General features: G+C 47.5%; 1 protein-coding gene across 1 annotated transcript in view; it reads right to left on the bottom strand.

The window, feature by feature from the left end:
- Window positions 1-17,647, bottom strand: part of IPPK (inositol-pentakisphosphate 2-kinase) — a 61,690-nt gene that overhangs the window by 28,531 nt on the left and 15,512 nt on the right. Inside the window, exons 2-8 of the mRNA XM_063099790.1 lie at window positions 16,971-17,018; window positions 14,485-14,580; window positions 11,192-11,258; window positions 10,221-10,342; window positions 8,865-8,954; window positions 3,076-3,134; window positions 1,455-1,527 (exon numbers count right to left, since the gene is read on the bottom strand). Of these exons, the coding sequence (XP_062955860.1) occupies window positions 1,455-1,527; window positions 3,076-3,134; window positions 8,865-8,954; window positions 10,221-10,342; window positions 11,192-11,258; window positions 14,485-14,580; window positions 16,971-17,018 (555 nt within the window). The remainder of the gene's footprint in view (window positions 1-1,454; window positions 1,528-3,075; window positions 3,135-8,864; window positions 8,955-10,220; window positions 10,343-11,191; window positions 11,259-14,484; window positions 14,581-16,970; window positions 17,019-17,647) is intronic.

The raw sequence follows: 17,647 nt of genomic DNA on the forward strand, positions 1-17,647 counted from the left end.
GCACGGTCACTGACCACGACCCAGGCAGCTTCTCCACACCTGGAACGTCAGTGTACTGAGTGTTTTCTGCTTTGCTGGGTTAGAATGTTAAACCCAACAGGATGGTGGGAGGCCTGAGCCACTCGTGGGCATCGGTGGTACTTATGACAGATAATGTGCCACTGTCCTGCTGTTCTAAAAAGCCATTCCATGTCATTTAATCCATCTCTTTTGAAACTACTCACTAATCCTCTGGGTTTTTCCATGCTGATTTAACAAGAGTAGCAGACAGCCAAGGTCCCAGACCCCAGGACCTTGCGTCCACGTGGGCCTGATGGGGGTCAGGAAAGGGTCTTCTTGGGACAGAATGTGCAACCTCACTACCAGCTTCCAACCAATTCCCAGATGAAAGGGATTTATTTTCAGGACTTAAATATCAAGTTCCATAAATTCTTTAAAAAGTCAAAAATAAAAACTGGCTTTGAAAAACCCTTCCTTTTCTGAGTTTGGGCAGATGGAGGCAGACAGGGAATAAAGTCCGTTCACTCTGACCAGCGGCTGGGACAACGGGATTTCTGAGCCAGATCAGGGAAGCAGGTGGACAACAGGCTCCGCCCCACTCACTCCTGAAGGGTGTCAACGGGCAGCAGGGCACCGGCCACACGTGGCAGCAAGGAGAGGACAGAGCACCCAGCAAATCAGTCACCTAGTCCAGACCAAGGGACAGGGAGTCGGAAGCCCACATGTAATGACCCTGCCTCCTCTCATAGACCCAGAGCCTGCAGGGAGCCTGGGACCCTGTCCCCAGATGTCACTTACGTGTGACGGTTCACAAGGGCAGGACTGGGGCTGGGAGATAACAATGGGGATAAGGGACACATCTCCAACAGAGGCACAGACCCCAACTGCCATGGAGCCAGCCCTGCCCCCCACCATGTCCCCTCCCTCCACCAGCTTCTCCCCTGCTGATACCCCAACCTGCTCAGCTTCCTTTCTCTCAGTTTCTCTCCCTGCCCATCCCCTGCCTGGCCCCATCTTCTCTTCTTGACACCAGTGCCAGCAGTAGGCCAGGCGACCCTGCAGCCTCAGCAACCCTGGGGCAGAATGCCAGCCCGGGGCGCTGTCAGAACCGTCCTCATCCAGGGCTCACCCATCTGCAGGCCAGGGGAGACAGAGGCCACCCAGCAGAGGTAGAGGCCTCGATGTCACATACCCTAGGGCCACAGACAACCCAGGGTCACTTGGATGTTGTGCTTGTGGAACGGGGCTCAAAAAAAGGTCTGAGCTGATGGGTGGAGCAACTGTGTGGACAGCTAGGGTGGAAGGACCCACAAGGGAGGCATCAGCCATGGAGGACCAGGCCCGAGGCAGCCCAGCCTGGACGTACTCATCTGCGCGTCACCTGAACCCTGTCACCTGGAACAGTGCACGGCAGGTCCACCCTGAAACCACCATAAAACGGAAGCAGCTCTTACCTTGAATATCTTCAGGTTGTTCTGTGCCTCCTGCAGCAAACTCTTCAAAGCAAAGTGCATTCTCTGTTTATTTCTAAGAGGAGAAGTTGATGTGCTTTAAAGGCAGCTGGAACTCATCTGCTCTCGGCGCATGCACCTGCTTGGGGCCCAGAGGACACGTCTGGCGCTCCCAGGGCTGAGTTGGGAAACCTGGAGCCCAGCTGAGCCCAAACAGTGACATCTTCCCCACTACAGCCCCCACAGACACCACGGGACAGGGCTTTGGTCTCCTCCCCACTGCCAATACAGATGAGGCCCCACACAGCCTGGCCAGCGCCCCCAGCACTATCACTGGCCCCCCAGCCTCTTGTCCCACAGGCAACCTGTGGGAACCTATGGGGGCAAACCTACCCATCCAGGACTCTGAGCCCTGCCCAAGCCCACCCCTGGAGGGGACAGCAAATGGGCAAGAACAAGCTTTTTGAGGTCAACTCTGAAAAGGCCGCACTCTACAGCACACCCAGAATGCCCCTCCTTATGTTCTGACACATCATAAATGCTCAACAATGAATCTTCATTACTGACTGCTTCAGAACTCACAGCTTTTAGGCACACAGGTAAATCAACACGTGATTTACAGGTTAAAGCACCGGTCACCTTGTTTCCACATGAAACACTGAGCAACGTTCTGTGTTTCCTACATGAGCAGCCCCAACACGCGGCCCTGAAATACCAAAGACCACTTTGTTCCTGATCTTTGCTCTGGAAGGTTTACAACAGCATCTAACCAAAAGCACTGAAGTGATGACCAGGTATGTGCTCAGTTAGTGTTGAGCATTCAGAAAGGGTGCACAGAGGAATAGACAGGCAGAGAGGGAGCAGAAGGAAGGCTGGAAGGAAAAAGAAGAGAAACCAACAGAGCGAGTGGGAAAAACCAGACCCGCCAGACAGCTCTGCAGAAGCCTGGGTCCCAGGAGGGGAAAGAGGCTGCAAAGAAGGGCCGTGCTCATCAGAAAGGATCGCAAAGACTCACACACCTGCAGCAGCCTGGGGGCGAGCAGGCAACCTAGGTGGGAGCAGGGCTGGGGGGTCACCCAGGCGCTGCCTCCCTACATTTCCTGTCCCCTCTGCCTGGGCCTGACCGCTGCCCCCACTCCCCACTGCTGATGCCCCAGCTCCCGGCCACCACTGCCTCCTGCCCACACACGCTCTGGGCAGGACTGGGCCCTGGGCTGCCTGCAGGCAGGGAAAAACCAGCAAGTCAGCAGCTACCTCCAGCTGGGATCACAAAGACAAAGTCCAAAGCCCGGGGTATCTACGACACTGATGGCAAAGGAGAGCCTGAAGACAGAGTGGGGCCCCTGTCCCTTCCTCACATAAATGCCCCCATCACTGCCCCAGCTCACAGAAGACCGACCACCATCCCCACCTCACAAAACATGCCCCCATCTCCCCTCACAGGACACTCCCTCACTATCCTCCCTCACAGAACACCCCCCGCCATCCCCACCTCACAGAACAGCCCCCACCGCCCCAGCCTCACAAAACATCCCCCTCCCATCCCCGCTTCACAGGACATCCCACCACCCAGCACTGTCCCCACCTCCAGGAGCAAGGGGGCAAACGAGAAGGGTTCTCTTACCCTGAGTAGAGATCAAGGGGACAGTATCTACTTATCTGCTTCCACTTCCCAGTTGCTACCTGTTAAAACATCAACATGAGGGTATCAAATGACTGACTGACTGTGACTACACTGTGCCCAAGCTGACACACAGAACAGTGTAAGTGATGATGCAGGATGATTAAGACAGGCTGCAGCCTCGTTCCAGGAAAAGGTCCCACCACCTTCACAGGTGCACGTCACTAAGTGGGGGATGAAGGTGCTTGACCCCCACCCAAGGAAACCCCAGCCCACCTCTCAGCCTGGGTGTGGACACCAGCCCAGCCCTTCACGGGAGCAGGGAAGAAAGCAGCAAGCACCTTAAAATTATATGACTAAATTTTGGTAATGAGATTAACAGATCTTTAAGATTATAACATCCTGTTATAATCATAACAGGGATGTCATACTGTTGAAAGACAAAGACAAAGAGAGAATCTTAAAAAGCAGCGAGAGAGAAGTGACTCATCATGTACAAAGGATCCTCCATAAGATTAACAGCTGACTTCTCTTTAGAAACCATGGAGGCCAGCAGGCAGGGTATGAATATATCCACAGTGCTAAAACAAAAGACTGTCCATCGAAGAAGTCGACATCCACCAAAACTATCCTTTGAAAATGAAGGAGAAATTAAGACCCTGCCAGACAAACAATACCTAAAAGAATGTGTGCTGCCAACAAACCTGCCCTACAAGAAATCCTACAGGGAGTCTTTCAGGTTGAAATGAAAGGATACCAGACAATAACTCAAATTCACGTGAAGAAAGGAAGAGCGTCAGTAAAGGTAACTACATAGGTAAATATAAAAGAAGAAATAAATGTTTATTTGTAATATTATAATAAATATTATAATAAGTGTTTCTTTTTTTTCTCCTATCTACTTTAAAATACAACTGTGTAAGGTAATAATTACAAATCTGTACTGACAAGCACACGATGTAGAAGCTGTAACTTGTACGACAATGACAGCACAACATGGGATGGATGCAAAGCTACATAGAAGCAAAGCTTTTGTGTTACTGACATTAAGTCGGCATTAATCTGAACTAGACTGTTCAGGTTAAGATTTTAAGTTAACACGTAGAGAAACTAGATAGGAAGTCAACAAGGAAGTGGAAGACTTGACCAACACTATAAACCAACTAAAACTAGCACATTATAGAACACTCCACCCAGCAACAACAGGTTACACATTCTATTCATGTAAACCTGGAACATCCTCTAGGACAAACCTTATGTTCAACCCCAAAACAAATCTCAATAAATTTAAAAAGAGTGAAATCATGCAAACATTCTCCAAACACAGTGGAATGAAATTAGAAATCAATAACAAAAGGAAATTTAAAAACTCACAAACGTGAAAATTAAACACTCCTATTAATCAGTGAGTAAAGAAGAAATCAAAAGGGAAATCCAAAAGTAAGATAAATGAAAATGCAACATACCAAAACTTATGGGATGAAGAGAAAGCAGAGCGTAGAGAGAAATTTATAGCTATAAACATCTATATTAAAAACAAGAAAGATCTCAAATCAATAACCTAACTTTCTACCTTAAGAAGCTAGAAAAACAAGAAACTGAACCTAAAGCAAGCAGGGGAAAGAAATAGTAAAGATTGAAGATAATTAAAATAGAAAATGGAGGGAAAATGGAGAAAATTAACAAAATCAAAAGTTGTTTCTTTGAACAGATCAACAAATATGACGATCCTTTGGCTAAACCAAGAAAAAAGAGAGGAATCAAATTACTAAGATCAAAAATGAAAGAAGGGACATTACTACTAACCTTGCAGAAATAAACAGGTTTATAAAGGAATATTATGAATGATTGTACACAACAAATTGGATAAAAAGGACAAATTCCTAGTAACACCCAACTACCAAAACTGACTCAAGAAATAGAGAATCTCAACAGACTGGTAAAAAGAGACTGAATCTGTATCAAAAATCTTCCAACAAAGAAAATCTGAGGACCAGATAGCTTCACTAGTGAATTCTACTGAATGTTTAAGGAGCAATCAATACAAATAGTCAAACTCTTCCAAAAAATTGAAGAATGAGGAGAAGGAAACATTCCTAACTTATTCTATGAAGCCAGTTACTACACTGGTACCAAAAGCCAGACAAAGACATCACCAGAAAACTATAGAATATCACTTATGATTCAAAACTAGCAAAATGAATTCAGCAGCATATTAAAGTGATTATATACCATGATCGAGTGGAATATAACCTAGAAATGCAAGGGTGGTACAACATATGAAAATCAATGTAAAACACTGTAGTAATAAAAAGAGGAATACACTTCATGACCTCGTGATCATCTCAATAGACACAGGACAAACATTTCACAAGATCCAGCATACTTTCAGAATTTGGAAAAAAAAAAAAAAACCCTCAAAAAGAACATCTTTGAAAAACCCACAGCCATCATTACACACTCAATGGTGATTCTAAGATCAGGAACAAGACAAGGATGTCCACTCTCAATACTTCCATATAAGATTGTAGTGCAAGTCCTAGCCAGGGCAATTAGGCAAGAAAAACAAATAAAGGGCATCCAGATTGGAAAGGAAAAAATAAAACTACCTCTATTTACAAATGATATGATCGTGTGTATACACAACTCAAAGAACCCACACACAAAAAATTTTTTAGAGCAAATGAACAAGTTCAGCAAGGTGACAGGATACAAGATCAAGAAATAACAATCAATTGCATTTCTCACCTCACACCTATTAAGATGGCTACTCTCAAAAATCCAGGAGATAAGTGTTGGTAAAGTTGTGGGAAAATTGGAACCCTTGTGCACTGCTGATAGCAATGAAAAATGGTGCAGCCATTATGAAAACATGACGGTGATTCCTCATAATTAAAATGGAAATACTATATGATCCAGCAATTCCACTTCTGAGCAAGTACACAAAACATTTGAAAACCCAAGTGTCCATCAATGGATGAATGGATAAACAAATGTGGTATATACATCCAATGGAATATTATTCAGCCATATAAAGGAAGGAAATTCTTCCACATGCTACAACATGGACGGACACTGAGGACATTACGCTAAGTGAAATAAGCCAGTCACAAAAGTACAAATGCTGTATGATACTACTTAGATGAGGTACCTAGAGTAGGCACACATTCATAGAGAGAAAGTAGAACAGTGGTTACCAGGGGCTGGGGGAAAGAGGACATGGGTAGTAATTGTTTAACCAGTATACCATTTCAGTTTTACAAGATGAAGAGTTCTGGAGATGGACGGTGGTGATGGTAGCACAACAATGTGAATGTACTTAATGCCACTGGACTGTACATTTAATGGTTAAGGTGGGAAATTTTATGCTGTGTGCATTTCTCCACAATTAAAAGCATATATTTAAAAACCAGTTATATTTTTATGCATTAGCAACACACAATCTGAAAACAAAATAAAACTCCATTGACAATAGCATCCAAAAGAAAAAAATACTTACAAATAAATTTAACAAAAGTAGTATAAGACCTGTACATAAAAAACTACAAAACTTCATTAAAAGAAACTAAAGACCTAAATAAATAGAAAGACATCCCATGTTCACAATCAGAGTACTAATACCCTTAAGATGGCAATACTTTCCAAATTGATCCACGGATTCAATGGATCTCTGTCAAAATCCCAGCTGGTTTCTTTGTAGAAAATGACAAACTAAAGGCATCGAAATAGGAAAGGAAGAAGTAAAATTCTCTATTCACAAATAACATGATCCTATATACAGAAAAATACAAAGAATCCACAAGAAAGCTACTAGGACTAATTAAAAAAAGTTAAGCAAAGTTCATCAGAATCCAAAAAGGAAATTAAGGAATCAGTTCTACTTATAATCACATTTATAATATTCCAAAAGAATAAAATACTGAGAAATAAACTATCAAAGAACTGAAAAATGTGTACACTGAAAACTACATTGCTGAAAGAAATTAAAGACCCCCCAAAATGAAAGGACATTCATGTTCATGGTTTGTAAGACTTAATACTATTAAAATGGGAATACTAAGCAAGTGATTTAGATTCATGCAATCTCTGTCAAGATTCCAACAGCTTTTTTTTTTTTTTTTTTTGCGGAAATGAAAACACTGATCCTCAGATTCGTGTTTAATTGTAAGGGGTCCTAAATGGCGAAAACAATCTTGAAAAAGAAGAAAGGCTGAAAGTATCATACTTCCTGATTTCAAAATACATTATAAAGCTACAGTAATCAAAACACTGTGGTATGGGCATAAAGACAGACATATAAACCAATGGAATGGAATGGACAGCCCAGAAACAGACCTCACATATATGACCAAAAGGTCTTCAACAAAAGTACCAGGACCACACCTGTGGGGGAAAAGAGTCTTTTCAACAGGTGCTGGGAGAACTGGGTCTCCACAGACAAAAGAATGAAGTTGGATGCTTACTTAACACCATATACAAAATTTAACTTAAATGGGTCAAAGAACTAAACATAAGACCTAAAACTCTTAGAAGGAAACACAGGGAAAAAGCTTTGTGACGTTGGATTTATCAATGATTTGTTGGTTATAACACCAAAAGCACAGGCAACAAAAGAAAAAATAGGCAAATTGAACTTCATCAAAATTAAAAACTTTTGTGCATCAGATACTATCCACAGAGAAAAAAGGCAACTGACAGAATGGAAGACAAAATCTACAAATCACATATCTCATAAGGCACTAATATCCAGAATATATAGAGAATATCCACAACTCAACAACAACAAAAAACTCAATTTAAAAATGGGCAGAAAACTTGAATAGACATTTCTCCAAAGAAGATTTAAAAGGGCCAATAAACACATGAAAAGATGGTTAGCATCACTAACATTAGGGAAATACAAGTCAAAACCGCAACAACCTCATACCCATTAGGATGGCTACAACCACCAAGACAATAACAAGTGTTGACAAGGATGTTGAGAAATCGGAATCCTCACACATCACTTGTAGAAATGTAAAATGGTCCAGCTGCTGTGGAAAATAGTTTGGTGGTTCCTCAAAAATGTAACATAGGATTACGATATGACCCAGTCATTCCATTCCTAGGAATCTACCTGAGAGAATTGAAAACAAGGACTCAAACAAGTACATGTATACAAATGTGCATGGCATCATTATTCACAATAGCCAAAAGGTGGAACCAACTCATATGTTGGAATTCCATTTAATAGATGAATGGATAAACAAAATATGACATATTCACCCAATGGAATAGTATTCAGCCATATAAAAGGAATGAAGTGCTAACACATGCCACAACATGGATGAACCTCAAAAACATTATGCAAAGAATCCAGTCACAAAAGGCCACATATTCTATGATTCCATTTATATGCAATGTACAGAACAGGGAAATCTACAGGGACAGAAAGATTGGTAGGAGGGGGAAATGGGAAGTGACTGTTAGTAGATACAGGGTTTTTCTGAGGTGATGAAAATGTTCTGGAATTAGATATAAGTGGTGACTGCACAACCTTGTGAAGAGACTAAAACCCACTGAATTATATACTTTGAAAGACTGAATCATCATGGTCTGTGAATTATATCTCAATTTTTTTAAAAAAGGTGCACATGAACAACTTGTGAAATAAAAAGTCAATACTAAATATCCACATTTTCCTTTACTCTTCTGCAAACCCAAGGTGGCCACACCTCCACCCCGTACCCCTGCACACAGCTCCTGTGCTTGAAGGCACGAGCAGCCCCGCACCCACCGTCAGCTCCTCTCACCTTGAGGTGCTGGTGCATGCAGTACCGACACACCTTATGCTTCATCTCATGAGTGACATCACTCGAGAAAGGAATAAACCCACATTTTGGCTGTAAAATAAACAAAGAAGAAAAAACATTTAGGGAGAAATCACCGACCTTTAAATAGACCTACTATCATGAGTTACAAGATAATGAAGAGCTCAAATGTTGGTATAAACGTCCCCAGAAGCTGTTTTCATTTTCAGCTCCCAGTGGGAATGATGCTTCCTCCTCACATTGTACAAACACCTCTCTGTCTCTGGAGACTCCAAGGCCAGAACTCTCACTGGGGAAGATGGGCAGTGTCTCTATGCTGGCTTGACACAAGTACGACACAGAGCAGCCTTGTGCTTTCATTAAAGAATGCAACTGGGAGACTCTAAGGAGTGGAGATAGGCTGAGGGCTACCAGCTCCAATAATCAGGATCATTGCTCCCACTGACACTGGTGTGAGGCCCGTAGATGCCCATCTGATAGCTGCTAGGGGCCCAGAGCCTTTGGGTACCCCAGCTGCCTTCTAAAAGCCATGGCCTCTGAGCACACACAACATGCAAGGCCTGTAGTCAGTGTCAGGAACTGAGAATGTGGCTGCGGACACAGAACAGTCACCTACACGCAAGAATCATGTAGCGTGAGTGCTCAGGACAAGGGCATGACCCAGAAATCACTACCTCAGAGGTCTGGAGGAAGGAGACGAACAACGGCCAGGATGTGGGGGGAAGCTTCTTGAGGGACTGGGTGGCCACCTCGCTGTGGGCAGGAGAAAGCTATTCAGATAAGCAATTCAGGACTCCAGGCCACGACACACACCGTGTCTGAGGGTCACAGCCTCTGTGCCTCTGGGTCATCCCTCCTGAGCAGAACACAGGGAGGCCCTAGTCGGGGGCAACCATGGTCTGGGCTCCTGCAGCACAGTGAGCAGCAGCAACCAAGAGGGTGTGACCAGGAGGAGGCATGGAGGAAGAGGGGGGCCTGACAAGCTGCTTCCCAAAGAAAACTGGGGGTTGGGGTGGGATCAGGCATTACACTTTCCTCTGGTGACCCTCGACCAGGGCTTGTCCCAGCCCCAGTATGCAGGGCAGTGCCCCTGTCATCAGTATGCAGGAACGAGCCTAAATGTGGGGCCTGGTAGCATGGGAGGAACCAGAGCAGGCAGCATGCAGGTGGCGGCTCTGGAGGGAGAAGAAAGCCGAGCCCGGGGCCACGTGGCCTCTGAGCACGCTTGCGCGGGAACACACTTCTACGGGAACGCGCACTTGAGGCAGACCTGCACAATTCACAAGCCGGGGCCAGCCTTTTCCCATCCCCACATCGTTTCCCTCCACAAACGCTCACCTTAATCTCTACACACAGAATTGGCCGGTGCTCTGCAAAATGGTAGGTCTGAAGCCTGGTTAAATTGGGAAGGCACATAGCGTAACCACTGAGAGTGTCGAGGTCCTTGTCACAGCGAGATTCTGGAAAACAGCAAGAGCCACCCCTGAGGGTCAGTACAAGGAATGAGATGAAGCCCGTGGGACCCAGAAGAATCCTGTGGGAGAGGTTCAGCCCCATCTGAGACAGGCCCAGCCTTGTCTCCATTTCCTAGGAGACCACCTCTGAGCATGGTGAGAGCCTCATCTTTACCTGGGGACTTCGGGACACATGACAGTAACACTGTGGTTTGGGGGGTGCTTGGGGCCATGCGGTATCAGCTACTGCTCTGGAGAGGGTAGAGACTGAGGTCAGCCATGCGGCAGCCAGCCACGTCCATGTGTTTGAGTCTAATAAACACCCTGGACACCAGGGCTCGGCTAGCTTCCCAATTAGGGGCTGGTGGGGAGGTGGGTGGTGAGGATCAGGGGAAGGTCATGAGCACAGAACTCCCCTCACTTCCCTCTTCCCCAGGGCAACAGCATCGGGCCTGGACCTTGGCTGGGGGCCGCTCTCCGGGCTGCAGACTCTCCTGGCCCAGGCCCTCCCGCCTGAGGCTCAGGTCACCCTGGTTTCCTTTTGACTTATCCAGGCCCCCCTGGGACCTTTCCCTTCCCTAAGTCTCCCCCACCCCCTACAACTCCCCCCCCCCACTGCTATTACGTTGGTTTATTAATCGGCTCTTGGTCACTGTCCTGTGCTCTGCACTGGCTTTCTGACGCACAGAATTGTACCCATCAGCACAATCCTAGTATCTCTACCCCTGATGATGAAGTTTTCAGCAACAGAATTGCTGAAAACTGCATATACCTAACACGGGTGATCATTTCAAACACTTTTCAAACAAGGTATTTTATATTACAAACAGTATTCATAAGTTAAAACACTCTTACCTGGTCTTTCAGACTGTATCTTTAAACAAAGCTGTTTCACAAACTCTAAAGGCAGCTGAACAACTTCCTGTAAGAAAAAACATGAAACGCTCAGTGTGGGTTGAACATGCTCAATGCCACAGAACTGTGTACTGAAAAATGGTTAACATAACATTTAGGTGTATTTTACCACAATAAAAAAAATGTACAGCTAAAAAAAAATTCAGTGTGTGGGTATTAGGAATAAATGTTGCCCTGTTTTTTTTAGAATCCATCCAGGTTAAGCAGATGCCAATGGCTCAATGCACTAAGGAGGCTGGCTGTCCTCAGAGCATACGGTCCGTGGTGCTGGTGACCAGCCTCACAGCTGGGGTCTCCCACCACAGCACCCACCTGCGGCCCCTCCGTGTCCTAGCAGCATCTGTGGACACAGAGCAAGGGCCTGAGGCAGTTATCTGGCCACGTGGAAGACCCTTGCTGACCCCTCGGACAACCAGAGAGTCTCACGCTCCCACCTGCAAAGCAGCTCAGGGTCGTGAATCATGAATGCTGGGCAAGTCGGCCCATGCATCAACCACGGAGGACACGGCCTGGCCAGCACCCAGCATGTCTCCCCTCAGCTGTTTCTTTGCAGTTTCCCAAATAAAAGGGTTTTTAGTTAGGCCACGCTGCTCACCATCTTCCCTGGCCTCTCATGTTTCCAGGGTGGCAGAACTGTCACTTCTGAAAAAGTCCCAAGGGACACAGGAGACCTGCCTATAACAAGGACGCTGGAATCCTGCCTGCAGAGAGTGCGCCTTCTCCACCCTGCCACGTCACACCCGTGCCTGCTGCTGCCCACCTGCTCCGGTCGTCTGTGCCCAGCCTGCTGTGCCAGTTTCACTTGTGATTTTATCATTGACCTAAACATGTTATAAACTGATGCAAGGTGAGTCACTAAAAACTTAGTACTGAATTAGGTAAGGTGAAACAATAGAAAAGAGAAACGTACAAGTTCAAAAATTCAAAATTTGAATCATCTCCCAAAAGTCCATGTTTTTGCTCCACTTTAAAGAAACCAAAAGCACAAAGGGCACAGATGCTGATTCTGGCTGCTGTGTGTGAGGACAGTATCCGAGAACTACAATGAGATCCTCCCTCTAGAAACAGCTTGTACACAGCTGGGGGACACAGCAGCCACACGGGTCTCAGGCCACGCACTGGACAACCCTCCACACTGCTATCCGCCCACGGTCACCCAGGTGAAAGGCAGACTCGGGTTTCTTCTAAACAACTTTAGATTACTGAGTTTGGTGAGTCGATCTTTGTTTTAAGTCAAAATAAAGTGTTTACAGTAGACATCCTCTTTAAGATTTGATGACATTGCCAGGTGTGGACCACACCATCCCCCGATCCTGTGAGGATGGTGACAACCAGCTCCTGCACAAAGAATTCACCTAAGAAGAACCAGCACCAAAGCCCACAGAATTCCCCTCTCAGAGCTGTAATCAGGTCTTGAAATGAGTGACAATTTAGGCATGGCATCACCCTTGAAGGAACAAAGGGACAGCTGCTCAGAAGGACAAGGAGCCGCCAGCCTGGCTATCCCCTCACTCCTTGCATGCCTGGCCCAGCCAACACATCCAGTGCACCAAGATCAAACAGGGCATCGAGGCAAGCCCTAGGTGGCACCTAGCCTCGGGGTGATTCAGTCCACAGAAGTGAGGTGGGCTTCTAAACGTCAGGCTCCTCTAGTACCCAAGAAGTAACAGTGGCAGCAGTATCTGCCCTCCCCATTTCCTAAACTCTCCAGCTCCATGGAGACAGGCCCAGACCAGCCTCACACCCACGGGGTAGGGCCGGGAGCCAGGGTCTGGCTGTTGTTCTCTTGTGGTCTCATCACAGGGACTGGTTGTGACTCGACCCAGGACAAACAAGACGGAAGTGCTCTGGCGAGGACTCCACTTTACCTAACTCACTGACCTGTCCTTCTTCCTGGCCTGGCCTCATGTGGCCAATGCAGCCACCCCAACTACGCACACCTGCCCAGAGACGAGCTCTGCGCCCACTTTCTACCATGTCACAGCCCAGCCACTGTGCTGTCCGGACATGCTCACCTGGAGAAAAAGTAAGCTTTGTTTCCCTTTGGTGGGTGTCTTAACACAGAGGAGAGACACCAACAGGTGACCTTGTGAGCCAAGCCCCACTGACTGGGTTCACTTACTGTGACCTTCCCACCGAGGACAAACAGAACCAAACCCACAGCCTGAGTGCTCACTGCCAGAGATGCTAGAGATACTCTTGATCCTGTCTCCCCAACAGAGAAATCTCCACTGCCTACCCCACTGGGCTTGCTGCTGCTGGGACCCCCACATCTACCTCCACCTCCCTGGCCACCAAGGGCCACTGCTGCCAAGTCCTCCCTCTGGGGAGAGGTCTAAAACTCACAAGTCCAGAAACAAACTCACCCGGCACAACGAACCAGGGCCACAAGGTGGCAGTGTTTCTGGTAGATCACGCCTCTGAGAACACTCTCCCCTTGGGGAGGAAACTGGCCTTTGGCACAGACACCATCTAATGGCCATGCCCTGTAGAAAAACTACATGAATCTTCCTCAAAGGGGCACCGTGACCTCCAAACGTCTCCAACACCAGGACAGCACAGTAGGCAGGCCAAAGGAGGCATGACACGTCTTCAGCAGCCATAGGAGGGCAGGACTTGGGGCCTCTCCAGGCCCCAGGACACAACTCAGCTCAAGAGACAGCCTGGTCAGACCTGCGGGCCTGTTCCTGCAGACTACATCCAAGAACACAGGTCCAGCACAGGCAGCAACGCCAGGAGGCGTGGAGGTGTGTTCTAAGCCCCAGCTTTCAAAATGAAATCGGGCAACTGGGGCCCTCACTGGGTGTGGTGAGCAGCCCCCAGGACGGCCCAGTACCCATGCCCTGCATAGCCTTCTGCATGAGATCCCTTTGTTCCCTGACCTGCTTCAAAGGTGCCCCAGCACAGAGGACAGAGTTGCCCTCTGGGATCTGGGCCTGCTGGACTCTTGCTCAAGACCCCTCACCAAGCAGAAGCCTCCAGGGGGCTGGTGGAAGAGACCCGGGGGTCCCGGTGAGCAGGAAGCGCCCATGGTCTCTGCAAGCCTCACATGTCCCAGCTGCAACCGCAGCGTCTGCTCCTCCACAGCACGCGCAGCAGATGAGAAAGGTGCTTGGAGACACTCACGTGGGAGGGTTGTCACTAAGCGCAAAGCTCCACGAGATCATCGAAAGGTTGGTATCGTATACACAGCATGCCAATGAAATTAGACAACATGAATAAAAATCACTTACCCCACAATGAACATAGTTATCCCCCAAAAACTCTTTCATGACGTTTTTGCCAAAGTCCACTATGTTCTGCAAGTGCTGAAATATCTCTTCTGAAGTCTGCAAGAGACAAGCACAGGGTGGCCTCAGTAATGGGTCTTCCAGGCAAAGCCCCCGCTAAAGGGAGCAGACACGAAAACCATCACAAACCTGTCACAAGCAGGGGCCATGTCCAAGTCACAAACAGAACCTGGCAGTGGCCCTCAAATTCAGAGGAAAATCCCCAGGGTCCCCACCGGAGCGTCTCTCCCCTGCCACCCTCCCAAGCCCTCCCCGGCCCCCTATGACTTTGGTTTTTTCTTTCTTTTTTTCTTTCATTTTTCTCCCATGACTTTGAAAGGTCACAGTTTGAAGGCCACACTCCCGCCCCTGCCTGCCCTCCTCCGTGTCCCCCTCCCACCCCAGGAATGGAACACAGCAGCTCCCACGTGTGCCTTCTGAGGAATGCCACTGAAAATCTCTCACGTCCAAAGTTACTGAGTATTCAGTTTTACTCTTTAGCCTCTAACTGGAGAATAAAATATTTTCTCCCCAGAGGTTCTTAAAGAGTCAGTAAGCTGGTTGAACCTGGGTGAGACAGGAATCACCTCCATGACCCCAACGTGTCCCAAAGGTGAGAGGCCCTAAGGGTCCATGGCAGACTGTTCTCAGGAGAAAGCTGTCCAAAAGGCTGGCCTGGTAGGGTCTCACTGTGCCTGTGGGTCTACCAGTGCTGGAGTGTCATCCAGGGCAGGCCTGGAGGCACCCAGCTCCCACTCGGGAATGTCCCAGGACTGAGTGGGTACCATGTACACCGCAGCCCCTGGAGAACCCACCACCTGTACCCAGCTTTGCCCTGGGCAGCCGCAGCACATGCAGATGTCCTGGGGCTCATGCAACAGGATCACATTGGAACTAAGCTGGCAGAAAACCCCAGAAATACCCAGCGTCCCTGACCAGCTGTGGTCACAGCTTCTGACAAAAAGCCCTTCTGCTCAATGTAAGAGTGACTACTATATGAGTCCACTGATAATGTAGCTGTGTTGCGTTATGACATTTATAGAATAAATTAAGCAAACTGCTACCTTAGGAGAGGTGCTAAGTCTACCCAAGAAAACCTGATGCAGGGTCCACAGAGGCCAGGCCCCTGGGGAGATGAGGCGGCTGTGGTTTAGGCTCTGCAGTCCCTGATGGGGGAAGAAGGGGACAGAGGAGGCTGGAGGCAGCCACCAGAAGCTGTTTCCATGGGATGCCTTCCACAGAAACAGAACAACCAGACGCTTCTCTTCACCAGCTGAGACAAGAACCATAGGAAGCTTCAGGCCCTCCCGTCCTCCTCAGCCTGCCCACCACCCCCATGTCTCACTATGGCTCCCACCCAACAGCTACATGCACACTCTCTCCCATGGCCCCCATCTCTCCTTCCATGAAGCAAACCCTGTGCTGTGCGCTGTGTACGCCCACGAGCTAGGCTGCCATTGCCACCCGACAACATCCCCTAGCCTCCCTTTCTGTGACCTCCACCCTCAGACACTCCCAGGAACCCCAACTAGACGGTGACTCATCAGTCCTACACCCTGGTCTCAAGCCCATCCACTCTCTTGTCACTGGCCCTCAGACATGATCCACCTGCCCCCAAGTGTGGGGCAGCCCACGACCCTGCTTGGCCAATGTGAGGAGCTGGGTGAGCACCTCAGCCTCCCTGAGGGGACTTACATGCTGAAATGGGAGGCAGAGAAAGAACACAGGGAGCCCCCACTCCTTGGTATTCACCCCTGTGGCCAGCTGAGATTTACATGTAAAGGGAGACAGGTGGTAACTTGCTGGTCAAGAGCATGGGCAGTCTGTGGCATTTTGCTTGGATGACTCAGCAAATGGAAACCCAAAGACCCATCTGACCTTGCCCACTGTGACATTTTTTTTTTTTTTTTTAAAGATGACCGGTAAGGGGATCTTAACCCCTGACTTGGTGGTGTCGGCACCACGTTCTCCCAAGTGAGCTAACCAGTCATCTCTATACAGGGATATGAACCCGTGGCCTTGGTATTATCAGCACTGCACTCTCCCAAGTGAGCCACGGGTCAGCCATGCCCACTGTGACTTTTAACACAGTCTACCACACTGTCATGGTCTCTATTTTCACTGATACAATTACATAGATGAGGAAATTGAGGCAGCAGGTGCTAAGGAACTCGGCAAGGCAAAGCTGAGACCTGATCCTGGGGTCCTCACCACAAACAGGGCCCTCTAAGCAGGACCCTCCACTGTGACACATGGTAACCCATGGTCAAAGCACTGGGGCCCAGCAAGTTCTACGTCAGGAATGATGGACACAGCACTTCGTACACTGAATCCTTGTGACGTTATTTAAACTTCTACAATTAGCATTAATATTTCTGCATCAGGAAAAAAAATCAAAGTTCTCCTAAATTATTGTTTCAATGACTGGGTGGTAATGCCACCAATCTTACCTTCTTCCTACTTGGAGGAAACTTCAGAAAACGCAGCACAACACAGCGCTGTTAGAAAATAAAAGAGTCAGATTAGTACTTGCCCATGGCCCGGGCATAAGGGGTCAGTGGCGTCGAGAAGGGTTCGGGTCAGCTTCGGGGTCCCAACCTCAGCAGATGGAAGCCCACAGTGAGGCCCAACAGTGAGGAGGCTAGAAGCCCCTGGGGAAGGTGGCCAGGGCTGGACACAGCAAGGACATGCTGGGCAGCAGGCAACTGGGAACCAGCTACCCACTCCTGGGAACTTATCTTAAGGAAACAATTAAGGAAGCACAAAAGACTTCAGCTACTGTGTATAAAAGCAGTTTATAATTCCAAATAAAATGGAAACAACCTAAATATGCAACAATAATGGGATGGTTAAGTACAGCAGGACACATTTTGAACCATGTAATACCATGCCATCACAAGAAAATAAGGAAGATCCATATTTACAGTCACAGATGTGCAGTCATCACATATCGTTAAATAAAAAGGTTTCAGAATAGAGCTTATGTAATGAGCCTATTTTCACAAAATGACAAAAATATATATATACATATATGTGGATGGGTAGATATAATTCTATTTATATAAAGTTCAAGATACAGCTAAGACTGACCCCTGGTGCCCAACCCTCAAGCAGGAAAGGACAGTTC

Source organism: Cynocephalus volans, chromosome 6 (assembly GCF_027409185.1).
Source record: "Cynocephalus volans isolate mCynVol1 chromosome 6, mCynVol1.pri, whole genome shotgun sequence".
NCBI lineage: Eukaryota > Metazoa > Chordata > Mammalia > Dermoptera > Cynocephalidae > Cynocephalus > Cynocephalus volans.